This window comes from Manacus candei, unplaced genomic scaffold, assembly GCF_025592945.1.
Source record: "Manacus candei isolate 608988 ecotype Guabito, Panama unplaced genomic scaffold, ASM2559294v1 h1tg000035l, whole genome shotgun sequence".
NCBI lineage: Eukaryota > Metazoa > Chordata > Aves > Passeriformes > Pipridae > Manacus > Manacus candei.
This window is the reverse complement of record NW_026138083.1, coordinates 287,182-304,652: the sequence shown is the minus strand read 5'-3', so window position 1 is coordinate 304,652 and position 17,471 is coordinate 287,182. Positions and strand designations below refer to the sequence as shown.

Below are 17,471 nucleotides of genomic sequence, written 5' to 3'. Positions count from 1 at the left end.
TCCAGAAGTCCCTGTTTTAGGCAGTCCCTGGGTACTGCTGGGGGACAGGTGTAGGAGGTAAGTGATGGTGATCCAAGAGAAAGATGGTGAGGTGAGGGTAAATGTCCAGGGCTTAAGTGATGCCAGGGAAGGTGGCTGGGGGTGAACCAAGGCTGAGCTGCAGCCCTGCCCTTTATGGGCCAAAGTGGATCAGGTGTGTATTGCTGGGATTGTGGGGCAGACTGAGCCATGAGTAGTGCAGCTGCCCCGCTGTCTAGAGTGTAAAGGTTGGCACAGGCACAACCTGCCCCCTCTGCCAGGAGATGTTGACTTAGGTAGCCGATGCCCGTGATGACTTTTCCCCTGTACTTAACCTTTGTTAACATAAAACTTTACACAGGTTTCCGCTCTGGGCAGACAGTTTGACGTCTGCAGTGGGGTTCCTTCAGCTGCTCGGTGTTGTAACCAGTGCCTCTGTTCCTCTGCAGCGCTTGCATCTCAGCGAGGACGTGGCTGGGGCGACGTTCATGGCAGCGGGAAGCTCCGCTCCCGAGCTCTTCACGTCTGTCATAGGTAACTGTAACCTGCTGCTTCCCCAGCCTTGGCGGTGCCCTGGCTGCTTTCCAGAGTTGAAATGGGATTGCTGCGTGCCTGTACAACCCCAGGCCCTTCCCTGGTGGGCACACCTGGGACTGACTGTGGGCAGTCCTCACTAGCTGAAGTCCTTCCCGAGCCGTAAGCTGAGCGGGGACTGCAGTCAGGGTTGTACAAAGGTGCTGTTCTGTGCAGTTTTTACTCATCCACATCTCTACTGGCAGGGGATCATCGGGGCGGCGGCTGGGGGGGTATGGAGGGCTCTCCATCACCAAGAAGAATTAGCTTTCAGTTTAGATACTTTCTCCAGGAGACACTCCTGTTTGAGTCACAGCTGTCAGATGCAGAGCACGAGTTAATTCACACAAAGCTGTGTGCTCTGCAGAGAGATCTCCTTACAGGAGCAAAGCTGTAACATTTGGGAACTTAAATTGGACAAAGTTGGGGCTGCATTTCAGTTAAGGGGACTGCAGTAGCAGGGTGAAAATAAAAACAGATTCCTTCAGGCAACTTAGAAAAACTCTAATAGTCAGATCATTATCCTGCTGTGGTGTAATCCAGATGCATGTCACTTGACAGGTGAGTGCTTCTGTGTTTCTGAGAAAAGGATGAAGTTGGAAAACATACCTAAACTGCACTGGCCAGATAAATACTGCTGGAACCTTAAAAGCAAGTGATGAATTTAAACAGACTGACAGCTAGCAGGAGATGGAGTGTTATATTTAGGCTGGCTTCCTAAGGAAAGGATTTTGTGCAGCACCATGATGCATGTGTCTGTCAGTTCATCTCCCTCACCTTTAGCCTCATTGGCCAATTTTAACCAAGTGTGACAGAAGAGCTCTGAAAAGAGCCCCATAACTCATCCTGAGAGGCATCATTCAGCCTGGAAGTAGCTAATGGCCAGACGACTCTGAATCAGCTCCAGCTTCTGCTGAAGCTTTATCCCTGCTGAAGCCTGTTGGGATGGGGATATGGGGAGTACTGGGGAAGGAATGTTTTATGGGAGACAGTTTCCTGCAAATTTGTGTCCAACCAGCTGCTCCCACAGAGCTTACAGTGTTTTGTGATGAGTATTGCCATAATGGTGGATCACCAGACCAGGAGGCTGGTAACTTAGACATGACTAAGGTACCTGGTTTCCATCAGACAATCTGTCCAGGTCCCCTCAGAAAGCAAGTCTCTGCAGGTTGCCCTATTAAATATAAGAAAAAGTGGCAGAACCAGTGCCTGCCTTTAGATTCATTACTGGGGTTGTGAGGTCTGCAATTTTTTTGTGAAAAAATTCTGCTCTTTCCAATTTACACAGCTTCCCTTGAACTTGTTTTTCAGGTGTTTTTATCACAAAAGGAGACGTGGGCGTTGGAACCATTGTAGGCTCGGCTGTATTTAACATTCTCTGTATTATTGGCGTGTGTGGGCTTTTTGCAGGACAGGTAAGAGCATTTAATGATTCCTAACGGTTCCTGCTGCACCCTGTGCTGTGAAATCAGATGCCAGGTTCACAACCTTGCCACAAATTCCTCTGGCTTTGTTCTTTTTAACAGGGCCCTGTGCTGTTCCTCTCGCGTTTTCGAAATGAAAAGCAGAACAGCAAACGTCAGCTCTGGTGTTTTAGGCTGCCCAAGATGTGGGTGGTCAAAGGAATAAAAGTTGGCTATTTAACACCTCCTCCTGGTAGCTGTTGAAGGCCACATAGTGATGGCTGTACTGGGCCCTTTCAGGCCAGAGGAGCCAGGAGGTGCCTCTGGCGGGTAAATCAGGGTGGGAAGCCCTGGGAAGAGCCTCCAGGGAGAGATGGTGCTCCTGGAGCAGCTCCAGAGCAGCTGCCTTTGTGCAAGATGGCTTGGGGTGCATGTGGGTGATTGGCAGGGCTTGGGAAGTTGTGTGACTGAGATACAGTTGTGCTTGTGGTTTGTCTGGTCGTTTGTGTCCATAGGCACAGAATGGGGTATGTGGGAACGGACCTCTGGGGGTCTCTGATCCAAAGCCCTCACACCCTGACTCCCCCAGTTCTAAGCAGGGCTGATTTCAAAGCTGGGTCAGGTTGCTCAGAGCCTGGCCCAGTCAGTTTTGAACACTTCCACGGATGCTCCAATGTTTTTCCTCCTTAGCAGTCAGGATCAATTCCCAGTGTCGTTTCTGACTGTTTTCCAGCGTGTCAAACTCCTTATGACAACACAAGCTATTAATCTGAAATTAAAGTAATTAAGTTTTGAGATCTGAGCTGCTGTCTGAACTGCAGGTGTGATTGACTGTATAATTAAATATCTGAATCTGCATTCACCTTCGCACTTGCCAACTTGCCCGGTGTTTTACAACCTCATAAATGTCCTTTGACATGTTATTGTGCAGACTTACTTGTAAAGAGGAGAAGCAGGGTGAGGTTCCCAACGCAGGGCAATGGGATAATTGGCTCTAGGAGAAGAACTGGGACCTGAATGACTTGGTCAGTACGAGAAAGCATGCAGAGAGAGACTGGGCTTTCCTGGGGAAACTTGGGATCCAATTTTACTTGCAGTAGCAGTGAACTTTTACAGGATGAAGGTGAACATTTTCACTGGGAGGAGGCTTCGGGATAAGGCCACAATAATACCTTTTAACCACCTAAGTGTCCTTATTTGCATGGGAACATGCAGCTGGAAGCTGCAGATAGTTAGTGGCTCTGCTGTAACTCCATGAAAGCCCAGTTGATGGAGGTCAGTTTTTAGTGACCAAAGCCTTCCTGGGGCATGAAGCTGTGTTCCCCAGGGGTGTTCTCCTGTAATCAGCAGGACTTCTTGCTCAGGCTGCTTTTTTCAAGCCAATGAAGGTGATTAACTGTTTAGCACAATGGCAGAGGAGCCAGTTCTTCCGATTTCTACTCTCCACAGTGAAGACTGCACGCTTCAAACCTGTTAAAAATACTGGCTCCAAATCACAGTTTTCAGTGGAAAAGGCTTGCTGGAGTTCGGGGGTTGGCAGAGGATGTCAGTCCTCTCGAGAGCCTGTTTGCAGGTGGGAGATGGTTCTGAAGGATGTGACACAACTCGAGTGCTCTCAGAAATGCCTTCACCTTCCAGGAGGGGGAGCGTTCAGGAGTCCGAGCTGGGGACTGGCTGCTGAGAGTCATCCTAAGTGGGGTCTGCACGACTCTTTCAAGCCAAGAACTGAGATTTTGCCTGATTTGTCCCAGCTTTGTTCTCCTTGACTCTAGGGGTGATGTGTGTATGGTTTAGTCAAGTCACTTAACACTTGTTTGCTGCAGTTTAACCCTCAGAGGGTGGCTGAGCACGGGAATGATGGATTTGGAATTGTGATTTTAATGAGCAAATAAGAAACCTCAGTGTCAATAATTACAATGTTCTGGACAAACTCTGGTTTGGTTTATTATTTATATTTTTTCTCACTCCCAGTCTTTCACCAAAAAGTCATTCCCTTTTATCGTAGTGATTCATCTTTTTGTTTTGTGTTAGTGTTAACAGGAATTTGGTTTTATTATCAACAGTGTCACTACAGAGGCACTAACATAGGTGCTGAATTTGTTTGGTGGTTGGATTTCTGTTCAGCTGGAGCCCTGGATCTCAGTTTTGAGTTGCCAGGTGAGCCTGGGGTCTGGTCATTGGTCAAAGCTGCTGCTGTGCTCCAGGGCTTTTTCTCTGGGCTCAGACCTGTAGGCTCAGTAGCTGGAGCCCTCAGGTTTTCAGATGTATTGTCCATGGGCTGGGAATGCCAGAGCTCAGACCTGCAGGGGCTCTCTGCAGCATTTCCATCAGCACTCTTTCAGAAAGCCTTCTTTTGGTTTGGTTTTCATGGTTTTTGACTGGTAAATGGTTGAATTGTAAAATACTGACCAACTCTCTCTGGGCTATGTTTTATTTTTGAATTAGGTTGTAGTTTGTGCGTGCTGTGTTTGGATGTATTATTCTTTGGCTTAAGAAAATACTGGGTTGGTTACCTTGCTTAGAAAAAGAAACAAGCCCACGGCCCCAAAAGCTGGTATGCATTTGCTTGAGCACCAACTCAAATTGTTTGTTCTTCTAAGCCTTTAATGGCTGTAAGTGCACACTTTTCAGAATAAATCAGAATAGACATCCCACTGCTGGAACAGGAGAAGGGAAGTACGATGCCCACACCTCTGTAGGACACTGCACACCTAAAAAAGGCATTAAAAGAGCATTGTTAGGGTTGAAAGTCAAACACGGAAAAGTTAGAAAATAGCAGCGTTGGGGTTCCCTGTGTCCCGTAATTCGCCCCCCCGGTGTGTGTTCATTATTATCCAGCCTTTAATTACAGGGTCCCCTGCCAGGTTCTCCGTGGGGTCCCTGCCTCCCTCAGGCACAGAATGGACTTTGCTCACTTAATGAGCAGCTATTCAGGATTTTGTTTTTTCTTTATTGTTCACTCTGTGCCCTTCTGCCTTATTTACCAGGCTCTATTCAAGCCCTGTTCCAGAGGCAGAATTATTAATTTCCTCTTGAACGTCTGCTGATCTCATCACTATTGTATCTGAGCAGTTGATGAGCAATTAATTAATTTTCTCCAAACCTCTGTGAGATGAAGGGATGTTTTAAAGATGGGGAAACAAAGCACAGAGAGATTAAATAGAAAAGAGTAACTTGTCATTTTAGGGGCCAATTAGAGCTGGCACAGGCCTGTTCTTTCCCTGTTGCACAGCATCCTGTGGCACACTCTTTGGTCCTGCCTTCAGGTGCTGCTCCTGCTGCTCCACGCTGAACAGGGATTTTCTTGCTGGGCTGGCCTTGGTTTGAGTGGCCATGTCAGTGTCTACACAGCCCAACTCTCCTTTTCTGGAGGCTTGAGAGGAAAAAAGCTTGCACCAGCCAGATTCTTCCCGGGATCATGGATCCACCTCGGCTGTCTCTTGAGCATTCAGCTTTCCCACAGTGGTCTCGATCCCTTTTCCTCTCCCCACACCTCTGCTCTGTGTCTCCTTGTCCTGACTTTTCCTGGCTGACGTTATCCTGGCACACCTGCTGCTGTAGTGCAGGTTGGATGTGTCTGTGGCTGTTTCCTCCCTTGTCTGAACACCTGGGACACCAGCGTGGCTCCTTTCTGCTGCTGAGTCACACCACCCAAATGTTGTTTCTTTAGCTGCTGTGTCTGCTCTGCTTCCTTCTGGCTCAGGGGAACGAGGAAGTCAGAGAACGCTGTGAGGTGAAATGGCAGCAGGTGCTTCAGGCACGAGTTCAGCGGCGTTCTGGGGACACATGTGGGACAGCAGGGGAGATGCTGGCATGGATGCTGCCGTCTGTGTAGGCATGGATTGTGTCAGGCTTTCTCTGTGCTTGCAGAGCCTCAGTCGCTCTGTCCTGTCTTCTCGCACGCTCGTGTTTGTGCTTCCCAAATTCTCCCCTCCTTCCACTGCCCTCTCACCATCCTTGGTGGCAAGGACATGGGATTCTCGGAAGCAGTCCTTGCTTAATTTGGCTCTCATTCAAGCCAGCACAAGCAGAGCTTGTTTGGTTTTGGACATTCCCCATCCAGATTCGTCTCAGTTTTGCAGCTCTGCTGCTCTGCCCTGCACGCTGTTCTGTCTTCCTCTGTCCTCACCCAGCACTGACCCACTGCCTTTTGCAGTCTTGCAGAGGAGGATGGAGGGTGAAAGGTGCTTAAGGAGAGCAATATAACCATGGGTTGCAAGTTGTGCAAGTCCAGCGTTAAACTGTAATTTTGGATCTGCGTGGCTTGATCTGTTAATTAGTGTTTAACTGCTGCGTTTTTCACTTGAGTTCAACTTTCTCTCTTTTACCTTTTCACAGAAAAAGACAGGCTGCTCTTGGGTGGAGCAGAGGACCAAGAATGCTGGCTTGTGCTACAGATGTTCTTGCAGTTATTTGTTCTGTCAAGGGGTCTAGTAGGTGGCGAGGCATCATTCCTCAGTATACTGAGTGAAAAAGGGCTATCCGGACTGTCTGATCTGCCTCCTTCTGCTTCAGTGGGATTCCTTTACCTGAGGAAATAAACTAAATTCAGAAGGTTCTCCTCTGTCCAGGTCAGGGAACCCTTGTGCCAGCTGAGGCGCTTCTCAGAATCACCTGCTGCCCTGCGCTCCGGGTTATGTCAGTGGGAAAACACGCCTGAGAAATTGGTGTTACACAGTGACAGGGAAACTAAACAGTTTAATAGCCTGGTAGGACACTGTTTAATGAGGAGCCTGGGACTTCTGTCATCTCTTTTACCCCACTTGTGCCGTACAGCCAGCTCGCATGCATCTTAATCTTTTAAGCTTTGGTTTCACTCCCAGCTCAGACGGCAGTCGTTACTGACCTTCGCCTCAGTGAGTGCATCCAGGCACGTTTTTATTTTCTTCTCCTGGGCTGGGGGGAAGTTTCAGGAGGGGAGAGTCAAGTTGCTGTTGCTATTTCTTCATTGATCTGTGACTATCAGTGGAAAACATGTAAACTCTGGAGAAGTAGTTCAGGAGGGCTTAATGCCAGCTGTTGGGACTGTGTGCTGCTCTTGTAGCCCCAGGCACAGTGGGTTTTGGTGCTGGCAGCATTTCATAGTGACTGTGGGCCTGCTCTTTCACTCATGGGTGTGTTGCAGGCAAGGGACAGACCAATAAGACAGAACTAGTCCCAGAAGGCAAGGCAGTGGTCCTTGGGAATGTAGAGCTGCTGGTATGGCTGTGATGTGGGAAAGCCCAGGTATGGGAACAGCAGAGGGAGGATGCTGGCAGTGTCCTGTGGAATGCCAGGTGTCGGTAGAAGGTGCAGCCAGGGCAGAAAGGTGTCGATGGAGTTTCAGGACAGAGAGGCACCATTAATTCAGAGGTGCTGCCCAAGGGTCCTCAATGCTGAGAGGCTGCAGCCTTTCTGTAGGTCCTGGTCAGAACACACAGGGGCCTCCCAGCCCCCAGGCCAGCAGCAGGAGTTACCAGGCCAGCAGCAGGAGTTACCTGCTGCCTTGGCTCCTCCCCTGCTGCTGCCTGGGCAGGTGGGTGGGCTCCTCGCGCCACCCTTGGTGTGCTGTCAGAGCCATATCTGCTGTAGGCAGTGGAATGCTCCCTTTCCCTGGGGTTTTCCTGCTGGGATGTTTGGCACAGACAGACAAGAGAGCGACTCTGAGTGATAATGCAAATTAGATCCTTTCTGGCTCCCTCTAACAGAAGTGTGTTATCTCAGGAATGAGGGGTTTCTGCATTTACAGCAAATTTGTGGCCGCTGTGTGAGCCAATGTGGTTTGCATTCACCAGGCAGTGTGTTTGGTGACAGGAAAGGTGTCCATCCTCTTCTCTGTCCGTGTCATGCCTTGTCTCCTTGCTGCTGCTGATCCATAGCATTGACCTGTGTGTGGTGAATAAGCTCTGTCAGAGGTACCTGTTAAACCATAACCCTTTGGGTCTCCTTTGGGAGAGCTCTGATGAGCTTGGCAAGCATTTTATCATTCCTGAAGCAACTTTCTTTCCCATAAATGGACTAACAGCATGCATGAAAGTGGTGCCAGTTCAGTGCCAGTGGCTGATGAATGCATTACATGAAGGTCCAGGACTGGTCTGGCCATCACAGAAGCTGCTGTGATTTTTTTATATTAGCATTTCAGCACCCTGTTCGCAGAGTTGCATTCAATAGTGAGATACAAATAGGGAAGACAATCAGAAGAGTTGAAAATGGATTCATATCAGCATCAAAACAGTCTAGTTCCTAACTGCCATGAAACACTGTCACCATTTGAGATCGAGTTTTCTCTCTCAAAATTCACACACAGATCAATACCGTGGATGTACCATTGGTAGGATTTTTTCTTAAGTCATTTGTAGCACGAAAGCAAGGGAAATCACAAAATCTGGGGTTTGTTTCTGGCAAGGGCTGGCCAGTCTGAAAAGACTGGGACATATTTAACCTGTGCACACTGGCCTGTGTAGAGCTATCCCTGAATTCTGCTGCAGATCCTGCAGTCCAGCAGGTATCTGCAAATGCAGGTCTCGGGGTCCTGCTGCCTCGGCTCTGCGGGAGTCTGAGCTAAGGAGACACGCTGGTCCCAGTAGCTCATGGATGGTTACGAGTACCAGTTGAGCAGGGAAATATTTTTGGCTTTGTCCTGAGGTTTGGAGGGTGTCCACTGTTTCCATTCTGAGAGTGTCACAGAGACAGATTGCTGCCACAGCGATGAAAATATCTAGAGCTGCTTAAAAAAGCAAATATTCTCGGAGAAATAATGAGAATAAATTGAGCTGGTGCACCGTGTACGAACCGAGAGCCGGAGTGGCAGCTGAGCTCTGCAGAGAACAGGGGACCAGAGGTAAAATCAGGGGGCTGGTGATGGGAAGGAAGCTTTCCTCACAGTGAGTCCCTTAGATCACTGCTGCTTTAACTGCCTGACAGATGTGTGTTTTAAGGCCTGGCTTTTTCTTTGGTCTGACCTGAGTTCATCTGATGTTTTGCTGAGGCTGGGAGTGGTGGGGTATTGGTCAGAGCCCCGAGCAAGCCCGAATGCTACATCCTGGGACACTGGGGTCTTTGCCCAGGATTATGGTCAGGGGACTGAGCTGGATACTCCTAGTGTCCTGGGATATTGGGATATAGAGGGAGTGTCTCTGGGTGCTCCCTAGCCTTGGTCCAGGACATCCTGCTGTGCTGTCAGTCCAGCACAGGGGTCTCCAGCTGCCCACCAGCTTTCCTGGAGTGCCTTCCATGCAGGAATCTGTCTAAACTGTCTGCTGTGGCAGTGGTTCAGTGTGCCAGGAGGGGATGTGGGATTGGGATTCCTGCTGTGCTGTGGGATGGCCCCTCATGTGTTCTCCTGGCAGAGGGGCAGCCAGCCTGGCTGGCCCTTCCCCTGCACCATGGGACTGTCCCAGGGGGAGCAGGAGGCTGCTCCTCTGGCATGAAGAGCTCTCCCATTGCTGCAGTTTCTGGACCTCTGCAGCTCTCTGACCCCAGCTCCTCAGGCATCCAGAGGTGTTTAGACCTTGCTGTCAACAATGCTTCTGTTCCCTCCAGGGACTGCAAAGTGGGAAAGAGTGTGACTGACTCAGAAGGTCATGTTGAAGTCTAGGGGGTGATCAGTGGAGCAGTAAGGGGGGAAAGTGTACCCTGTGGTCTCTACTGTGTTGGATTTGCAGCTAATGATTATTAGCTGGTGAGGGACTGATTGGCTCATTGCAGGAAGGATGTAACAGTGCCTAAAACAAGGCAGGTTTTGTGAAAATTACTGTGCAGGTCTTGATGGCCAGGCCGTTCCTCTCTTCCTACACACTGCTAGAAGATGGCAGTAATTATCTTAAGTAATTCCTTCCTGCCTTATCTTCATTACAAATGCTACAGGACTGATGCACTTAAGAGCGAGCGAGAGAGAGAAAGTGTGTGCTGAATATTAAACATGCAGTTGCTGTTTCCCACCCTCTGTTTGGTCATGCCCTTTCCAACAGCACGAAGCCTGCAGTCTCTGGATCACTGGTATCCATCCCCTGCCACCTGCCCTCCACTGTTTTCCCTGGTGCTGAGCACTGCTGGGTGCTGTGGATGGCTGGGATGGGGAGTGCTCCCTCTGGAGTGGGCAGGGACACTGCCATCCCTCCCGGCAGGGGGACAGGGACTGTGACCCCCACACGGGGGACTCTCACAAAGCAAGAGAGGGAGATTTGGCTGAGGTGAAATGACCTCAGAGAAGATGTGAGAGGCATTGGAACAGTATCCTCAAAAGGCCAACAGTGCAGAAGGATGTGGCCAGAAGTCTTGTGGCAGACTTGAGCCAGAGGTGGAGGCTGCAGCCAGGAATGTGTGATTGAGACACCAGGAAGGACGTCCCACTGGTGAGGGCTGGGAGCTCCAGTGTTTGGGGACTCATGGGCAGCCTCTGAGATTGTGGTGGACCTGCTTGGCAGATTCTGTGTCTGAATTACAGATGTATCAAAGTGCCACCAGGAGCCCAGCACCCTCCGAGCCGTGCCACGTCCTGTACATGGCATTTCTAGCCTGTGGCTCTTGGCTCAGGCACAACCCTGTGTTGTGCTGTGGGAATAGTGCTGGTGAAATGAGACCTTCAGGTGCTGTTGGGCAGGCTAAGGAGTGGTTTGCAGCGGCAAACAAATCAAGTGGGTACTGGTAGTTGATTAACATGAGGGCAAAAAAGGCTAAACAGAGAGAAAAACTGTCAGAATGGAATTGCCTGTGAACAGAGTGGCTGTGAGTGAGAAATGAACGCAGTGCATCTCGGTCACTGCGTGTCTGTGGGTCCCCCTTTCCAAAGGATTTAAGCCCCTTGCAGTCCCACATACATTTATTATCCAGTACTGCTGCCAGGGAAAAAAAAGAAAAATCTTATCTCCTGTCTGAGGAAGGGAGAATGCTTAATTAACTCTCCTGAACTTGGGCCATAGGACCAGGGGAAGGACAAGAGCTGCACTGCTGCAGTCCCAAGTGAACACCTCACCTTCTAGGCTGCCTCTCTGTTCCTTAGTGTAATAGATGTGGATATGTCTCCCAGGAAAGGTGCAGAGGCTCTGCAGTGGCTTCTTGCTGACAATCGCAGATGGATCTACAGCCTAATGTAATATAGACATGGATACAAGTAGGGCACTGTCACATTCTCCCGTTAATATGTGATACTATGACTAGTGAGAATGAGCATGCAGGTGGCAGGATCCTTAGAGTTACCTGAGCCAAGCAAGGAATTCTTAAAATAATCAATGGCAAATTTTAAAAGCAGAGCCTGTGCCCCTGCCAAGGGAAACAGAGAAGCCCTGAGAGATCAGTCTCTGTCAGGGCTGTCCTGGAGTGTGAGGTCCTTGACAGATTCTCCAAAGACAGCCAGGGATATTTGGCTTCTCAGGAATCAGGATTTCCGAGGCTGCTGTCAAGACAGACAGAAAGAATTTGGTCTTTCTTGCTTTTCCATACAGAATGACAAGTGCCAGAGCATCACAAAATCCGAGGGGGTCTCGTTAACCTCTCTGGTTTGAACCTGTTTTATGTGGGGTGTTCCAGCTCGGTGCACTGGCCGTGGGACAGGAGCAGGTCCCTTGAGGTGTGGGCTGTCCGAGCAGCCTGCTGTGGCCACCAGCCCAGTGCTCCAGCTGGCTCTGAGCCCGCTGTCGAGCTGTCCCCAAGCGTGTGAGCTGAACGTGGCCCCAGCACTGCCTGTGGGCCTGGACCGGCGTCCAGAGGCACAGAGACTGGGCTGCCATGGCTGGCGTGGGGGAGCAGCTCATCAGCTGCACACACACGGGCACACAGACACACACAGGGCCTGAGGAGGGGGGCAAGGTGAGAGCCAGGGCGTACTGTGGTCCTGTGCTTCCACCCGAGGAAGCTCGGCGGCTCATCAGGTGGGAGAGGTTGGGCACCGTCGGCGTTCACCTCGTGAGATGTGCATGCCCAGGGAGGTGCCAGAGCTCTGTCTGTCTGAAGGACACCATCCCTGGGTGACCAGCAGCCTGGCTGGCTGCTGTCAGTCTTTGGGAAGTGGAAGGGCTTCAAGGAACTGCTCCAGAGGTTTGTGTTCCGAAAAAAAAAGCTCCGTGATTTTTAAGTGCCACCGTTTGTAGGAATTGCAAGAATTCCTTTTTTCCTGTCTCGTTCACATATGTATCTCCTGAATTGCTGTGACTTCAGATTTGAATGAACCTTAGGCTGGATTTAAGTGAGTAAAAGACAATGGAACCTATTAAATTTTACCTGAGCATAGTGAAGTAGATTTTCTTCGTATTTCTTTCTAGCACTGACACAGATGACAAAGTGCTTGTAACTGCAGTTTTGCAAGTAAACTACAGATCTATCTTTAACAGCAATGTCTGGCATACTAGGGTCCATCCTTGTAGGCAGGTTTTTCTCTGTCCACTCAAGTAATTTCCCTCTCTCTCAGATAGCTGGTGGAGAAAGTGTCTTGGTCATCTCATGGAGGATATTTTAATTTTCTGCTTGGCTTGGCTGAGCAGCTGTGATTTCAGGATGATTGGTTGGATTTGCATAAGGTCATTAAGATCCAATAATGATGTTTATTGCTAAGACATCTGCCACTTACATTCATGCAGAGCAAGTAAAATTAAACCTCAACTAACGTCACTGTTATTACCAACGCAGTTAATGCCAACAATAAATGCTGTCAATAGGTGAAGATTTCACAGTGGTCTGTAGGTAAGAATGTCTTGAAACTCTGGACCCTCTGGAGAGATGGTAGGCAGTGTGAGCCCAGCAGGCTCTCTTTGAGCAAATCCTGGTTGGGTTGTTCCTGGGGCTGTGTTTGGGCAGAAGAGGGAGCAAGATGCACACAGTGCTGAGCGGTACCACTGCAGCATCTGGGAGCTGTGCACGTGTTGCATCTGCAGAAGTGCTTGGGTTTGGTTGCTGTGAGGTAAAACCAGGGCTTTGCTGGGGACTGAATTCTGCAAACCACGAGGAAGTAGAGTGCTGCTGGGTTTTGTCTTCCTGTCCTCATCAGAGACGAGAGCTGGCACCTGAGGTAGAACCCATTTTATTTTTCTATAATTCCAAAGGCATAAGACATGTATTAACTCCAAACTATGGCCAGTCTGCTTCCCTGAAAATCTGTCCCTGACCTCCACCCGAGTTCACTGCTTCCTGTAACAGTGGCCAGCAGTTAGTCGTCTGTCTTGCTTTGGCAGGAGATCCTGTTGTGTTACCATGGGGTTGATTTGAAGTTGTGTCAAGGATTTGCTGAACAGCAGTGTCAGGAGCACAGCCCCTTCTGGAGGGGACCCCAGCAGGCTGTAAGAGCTCCCCCTCAGCTCAAGGGTAGCCCCTGCAAACCAGGAGCAGCGTGCGAGGAGGTTCCCGCTGCGTCTCACTGCGACTGATGGAAGGGGCTGACAGCCCCTCACAGCTGGTGGTTGTGGCTCAGGGGCTTGCAAGGGGTCTCAGTGAGCAGGAGTTTTGTCAGTCAGCACAGACAAGCATTCAAAAGCCTCTGCTAGGGTGGGGAAGAGCTTCCTGAATCACTTCTGTGCAGTCCCCGTCAAAGAGGAGCATGAAGTCTGACCCAGATTCTCTGCTGCTGGATGCCTTTGGCCAGTGGTGGATTCACTGCTGGCACATCTCTGCTGACCTCCATAGACTCTTCAGGCTAATCGCTGCAGGGATTACCTTTAATCTTTTGACACCCTCGTCCAAGCATTCCTGCCTCTCCACATTAACCAATTAAGTTATTAGCTCTTAATACCTAAAAATCTAGACCTTCTGTGCCAGAGGGTAACAGAGAAACAAGATTAGGGAGACTGCTTCCAAAGCCTAGCATTTCCCAGCAGTGTTTGCAGCTGATCAGAGCCTGAGAATGTCAAGCAAAGAATGGGCCATGAGATGAGGAAAACCCTAAAGCAATTCAGAGTGAAAAAGATCCCTGAAGAACACGGAGGTGATTAGGTTACTTGCCCTTGAAGTTGAGCAGAGAGAATACCCAGGAGTGCACACCCCTCTGGACTCTGCAGCGGGAGCACAAACATCCTGGCCCGGGGAGCAGCAGCCCTGTTCTGTGACATGGGCTTTGTCTGGGGGCAGAGCAGGCTGGACAACAGCCAGCTGGATGGCCTCTGGGGGGAGCATCTCCTGCATGGGAGAAGAGCTGCCACGCTGCTAAGGTGAGAGAAATAATGTGGAAGAGCAGAAGAGAGAGGGGTCAGTGTTACAGAGGATAAATGGTGAAGCCCTAAGGTGGGCCAGGAGTATAGGATGGGGCATGGTGTATGTTGCTACTGAGTGTTTTGCACTTCAGTGCTAAGGGCAGCAGGTGCCTGATTTTTGGGATTTTCTCTCTGGTGGCTGAACTCCGTGTGTGTGCTAGGTGGAGGAGATCGTGTGTGCTGGGTGGGGTCACAGCTTCAGGAGTTACAAATGACAGAAATCAAGCTAGAACTGATAAAATCTTGATTTTTCTGCTCTCCTGCCATTTAAAAAGGGAAATAATCATTCCGAGTAGTAAACATTGCATGTAAGAGGTTGCAGGGTGAAAGTTTACCAAGCAGAAACCTGGTATCTGACATGGGTCATTTTAACCCCACAGGTGATGCTGTGGTGTGCAGGGGAGCAGGCACTGTCAGTCTCAGGGGCTCATTGGGGGGATGCTCTCATTTAAGCCTGGACTTCAGAGCTGTTCTTTTCAGCTCAGGGCTGCTGAGTTCAGTCCCCACTGAGTGGTCAAGAGACAGCTGATGGGCACTTGTCTGGGGTTTGAATTTCAGCATCCATGCTGAGCAAAGTGCAGAGGACCTTAAGCAGCATCCTGAAAACCCAGTGGAATAATGTCAAAGTATTTTATAAACGCTCACACAAAAATTGCTCAGTCAGGATGAAGGGGCACACGGCCTATAAATGTGAGATTTAATTAAGAATCTCTGAATAGAATTATGACCCCATCTCTATGTTTCTGCATTTGGAAATTTTCATCAGAAGGCATTGTCCGTTCATCTATCTCTGTGTGCCTTGAAATGTATTGTCAGCTGGTATAAATCTCATCTGACTCAAGGGCTTTAAAGGCCTGCTTTTTTTATTTCAGATTGGAGTTTCTAACATGGCAGTGGTTGCATAAAGAGACTTTACACTGGGCATAAATTACATCCACATAAAAAAGCCATAGTATTAAGAGGCTGCAGAGATTTTTGAAGTATAATGGTCAGTATCTTTTTACAGCATTTGTTTTGCTAGCAGTTCTGGAAAATTCCAATATTGTAAGAGTTAATAGAAAGAGAAATTTGGGAACCGGTTTTGCTAACACTCTGAAATAGAACCTTTCTTCAGCTACCATAGAAAAGAAAATAAAGTTACTGTTCATTTGACTGAATTCGTGCATATGCATGAGTGGAGGATACGGTCAGAAAATTCATTTATATGTTCAGGTCTGAGTCAGTGTAAATGAAGCATCTCCCATCTGCCTCCATCAGCTTTACACCTGTGAAGGATGTGACCCACAGCGTTTGAAATGCACTCCAGAAATGGGAAATACAGATTTGAGGAGAAGCTTCTACATGAGGGGACTTCCTAGATTCAAGAGATAGACTCATACTGAAGATGTTACCACCACATAACTGCTTCAATCTGTCCTTTTGAATACTATTTATGAAGTTAAAGACTAATTTACTCGCTGGTATTTTTTCTTCTAAGTTCTGAATTGTGAGCTTGTTCAGCCTGCAGTGACAATTCCTCCTCATTTCTGTGGCTTTGGGAGGTGTCAAGTGACATGAACTGCATAGCAATGCCATTTTATTCTCCACTGCATATAAATTACTCGGTTTTGTTTGTGTCACTTTGCTGGAGTGTTAATGTGAGTATTTGTCCCAAAACCTGTGGAGATGCACCCAGAGCTGTAGTGATACCGATCCGTGTGTTTGTGCTGGTAAAGCTGAGCCCCTTCCTGCTGCCCTGGCGGACTCCTTGGAGGCAGGCTGCCCTGGGAACACACAGCCTGACCTGGGGACAGCCGAGTCTGCAGGAGCTTCAGACTTGGCCATGCCCGTGTCCCTCAGCTGTTCCAGGAGCCCCAGAAGGTGCTGCCTGTCCTGGGTCTCCTCCTGGAGTCCAGCTCACCCCGAGGGTCAGGCTGGCCTGTGGCACACGCTGCTGTCGTGGCAGTGGTGCTGGTGAGAGCCTGGCTGACATCCTCTCTTTGCCTCTTTCCCCAGGTTGTTGCGCTGTCGTCGTGGAGTCTCCTGAGAGATTCAATCTACTACACCCTGTCTGTCGTTGCACTCATTGTGGTAAGTTTTTGAAGGTTGTTCTTCTGTGGGAGCCTGTGTCTACTGCCACCTGTAAAGGGAACCTGCTGTGGAATCACAGGCTCGTAGCTAAAATCCTGGCTCCGGCAGTCCCGTGGATTTGTGCTTGTGGAAAACTGCTTGTAGTCTCCGTGGTTCTGCAGGAAAGCTTGGCCCAAGGGTAGGGCATGGAGTGTCCAGAGCCATAGCTGGTGTGGGCTGCATCAGCCCAGTGCAGACACAGGCTGCAGAGCTAAAACCCTGTGCTGAGCCCCCTTGCAGGGGATGCTTCAGTGATCTCCAGCAACAACCTCTGTGGTTTCCTAAAAAATGTGTACTAACCTGTAAGGAGGCAGCATTTGTGCCCAGGGGAAAGAGATCCTGAACAAATACAAAATGTTAGTTTTTCCACACATAACTGGGGCAGGTCTGTTCAGTGCATGCTGGCAGCAAGTCCTCCAACAAAGGCCACAGTTTCAGCAATTTTCAGTGCTGTGCATATTCCAGTGTTCATCAAGCTCAGTAAATGCTCCAAATGCCTCAGAATTGGGCTACACAGTGAAAAAGTGTTAGCACAAATTTTAGATAAGGACACTGCTGTCAGTTTAGCAATACCTTTGCAACCAATACCAAACAATGTGAGGAAATGTAAAAAATTTAGTTTCCCAGTAACAGCTGCTTTTCCTTTCTCCCCTAGCCTCGTCTAGTGCCCTAAGATTCCCTAAGAAAGAAAAAAAGAAAGAGTGATTTTGTGAGGTTAACTTCCATATGTGAGCAAGAGGGGCAGTTTGGAGTCTGAAGGGGATCTTGCATGTCTCAGTTTACTCCACAGGAAGCACAGATGTGGGCAGCTGCCTGGCATTTAGCCTCCTGGTGCTTGGACTGGGCATTTTGTTTATTGCATGGTAGCAAACAAGTTGAAAATCTGTTGACTCTGTCATCAATTTCAAATTCTTTAAGCAAAGCAGGTTTTTCTTCGTGGCTGGTTCACCCCTATGGTTGTCAGCTACTTCAAGATGTGGAGAACCATTCTCTATTGTATTGTGTCCATCCAGTGACTCTTTAAATTCCTAGTTACATATTCTGTGCCATGAGAAAGTTTATATGGCTTGTGGAACAGACATCTCTGTTGTCCTTATAAGGAATAAGACTTTTCTCTGATACTTTATTGCTGCATAAGCTATTATTCATACTTACAGAACTATAGGAGTCATCTTCTTTTGGGATGTACCCCATAGTATCAGGATAGGGTTAT

At 48.9% G+C, this 17,471-nt stretch overlaps 1 protein-coding gene across 2 annotated transcripts in view; it reads left to right on the top strand.

Annotated features, from left to right (window-relative positions):
- Nucleotides 1-17,471, top strand: part of LOC127473372 (sodium/potassium/calcium exchanger 3-like) — a 186,596-nt gene that overhangs the window by 73,123 nt on the left and 96,002 nt on the right. For both annotated transcript variants that reach the window (XM_051792900.1, XM_051792905.1), the window contains exons 5-7: nucleotides 468-552; nucleotides 1,903-2,006; nucleotides 16,145-16,219. In XM_051792900.1, the coding sequence (XP_051648860.1) occupies nucleotides 468-552; nucleotides 1,903-2,006; nucleotides 16,145-16,219 (264 nt within the window). The remainder of the gene's footprint in view (nucleotides 1-467; nucleotides 553-1,902; nucleotides 2,007-16,144; nucleotides 16,220-17,471) is intronic.